A 1,561-nucleotide genomic window follows, 5' to 3' on the forward strand; every position below is an offset into this window, starting at 1 on the left:
TGGAGACCTTGATGCATAAAGACGTAGAGATATAGAGAAATTGAGACATAGCGACATTGGGAATGTAACACATTAAGTTCGTCGGTCAAACGTATTCAACTGTAATCTGCGTGCTCGGCGTTCTCTTGTTCCCTGTCTGACGTTCTCTTGGTTTCCATCTAACGTTCTCTTATTCTCAGCCACACGTTCTCTTGTTCTCCCTGTGACGTTCTGTTGTTTCTCTTGCAGAGTGATGGAAACGCAAGTTTCCTGCGTGCGGCACGGAGTGGTAACCTGGAGAAGGTGCTGGAATACTTAAAAGGAAGCACCGACATCAACACAAGCAACGCTGTGAGTGACATCAACCCTTCCTTTTGCTCACCCTCCTCCTCCTTTCTTACCCCCACCACCTCCTTCCTTTCTACCACCGTCCTTATTTCCGTCCCCACCTCCTTTCCTTCCCCAGCCACCTCCATTCCTTCCCCAGCCACCTCCGTTCCTTCCCCAGCCACCTCCGTTCCTTCCCCAGCCACCTCCGTTCCTTCCCCCACCTCATTCTCTCCTTGTCTCCTCTCTATGGTTTCCTTTCCATCACTTCCCCGCGCCTCTCGCCGTGTCTCCTCTCAGTGGCTTCTTCTTCCACCCCCTCAGTTTTTATCATGGTAGCTTCTCTCAAAGCTTCCTCTTTCTCCTCCTTCCTCCTCCGGGCTCCTCCCAAATTCCCATCTCGGCTCCGCGTCGTGTGCGCTCGTGTTTTCTCTGATCTAAGCGCAATCGCCGCGAGTGATCGTCCGCGATGAATAAATGATCGGCGCCGCTTCCTCACCCCGGCCCGCTTGTTCGTTCCCGCGCTCCGGATGTTAGTTCGTTCCGGATTCATTCGTTCCGGAAACATTCGTTCCGGATGTTAGTTCGTCTTCGCCGCCGGCTCGTGGTAAAACGCGGAGACGTCTATGTCAGGGGGACGCGAATATATTAGCGCGGCGATCGCGAACGCTGGGATAGAAAACCTGGCGCATGTAGAATTCGCAAGTTCCGTTTGAGGGGCCTGGGGGGGATTTTGTTCGAGAGGCCTGGCGGGGGATTTGTTTAAGGGGCCCGGCGGGGATTTTGTTTAAGGGACCAGGCAGGGAATTTAAGGGACTCGGCAGGGATTTTCGGTGTCTGACCTCCCCGGCGTGATTGCGCGTGTGCGTGTCAAGAGGCCCGACGGGGATTTTCGGTGTCTGACCTTCCCGACGTGACCGCGCGTGTGCGTGTCAAGAGGCCCGGCGGGGATTTTCGGTGTCTGACTTCCGGGCGTGACCGCGCGTGTTCGTGTGTCGTTGCAGAATGGCCTGAACGCCCTTCACCTCGCCTCGAAGGAGGGTCACGTGAACGTTGTCACGGAGCTGCTGAAACGCGGAGCCAACGTCAACGCCGCCACCAAGGTAACGCCGCCGTGCCCTCCCCCCAGCAGGGGGCAGCACGAGCTCACAACTCGACCACAGTGTCTATATATATATATATATATATATGTATGTATGTATGCATACATATATCTGTCCGTCTATCTATCTATTTATCTTTCTTGCTGTCTATG

The 1,561-nt window shown here is 54.4% G+C and overlaps 1 protein-coding gene across 1 annotated transcript in view; it reads left to right on the plus strand.

The window, feature by feature from the left end:
- Positions 1–228: 228 nt before the first annotated feature.
- Positions 229–1,561, plus strand: part of LOC106820056 (ankyrin-3-like) — a gene marked incomplete at both ends in the record, with an annotated part of 2,940 nt that continues 1,607 nt past the window's right edge. Inside the window, 2 exon segments of the mRNA XM_014824614.1 lie at positions 229–330; positions 1,311–1,409. Of these exon segments, the coding sequence (XP_014680100.1) occupies positions 229–330; positions 1,311–1,409 (201 nt within the window).

This window comes from Priapulus caudatus, unplaced genomic scaffold, assembly GCF_000485595.1.
Source record: "Priapulus caudatus unplaced genomic scaffold, Priapulus_caudatus-5.0.1 Scaffold6148, whole genome shotgun sequence".
Taxonomy (NCBI): domain Eukaryota; kingdom Metazoa; phylum Priapulida; class Priapulimorpha; order Priapulimorphida; family Priapulidae; genus Priapulus; species Priapulus caudatus.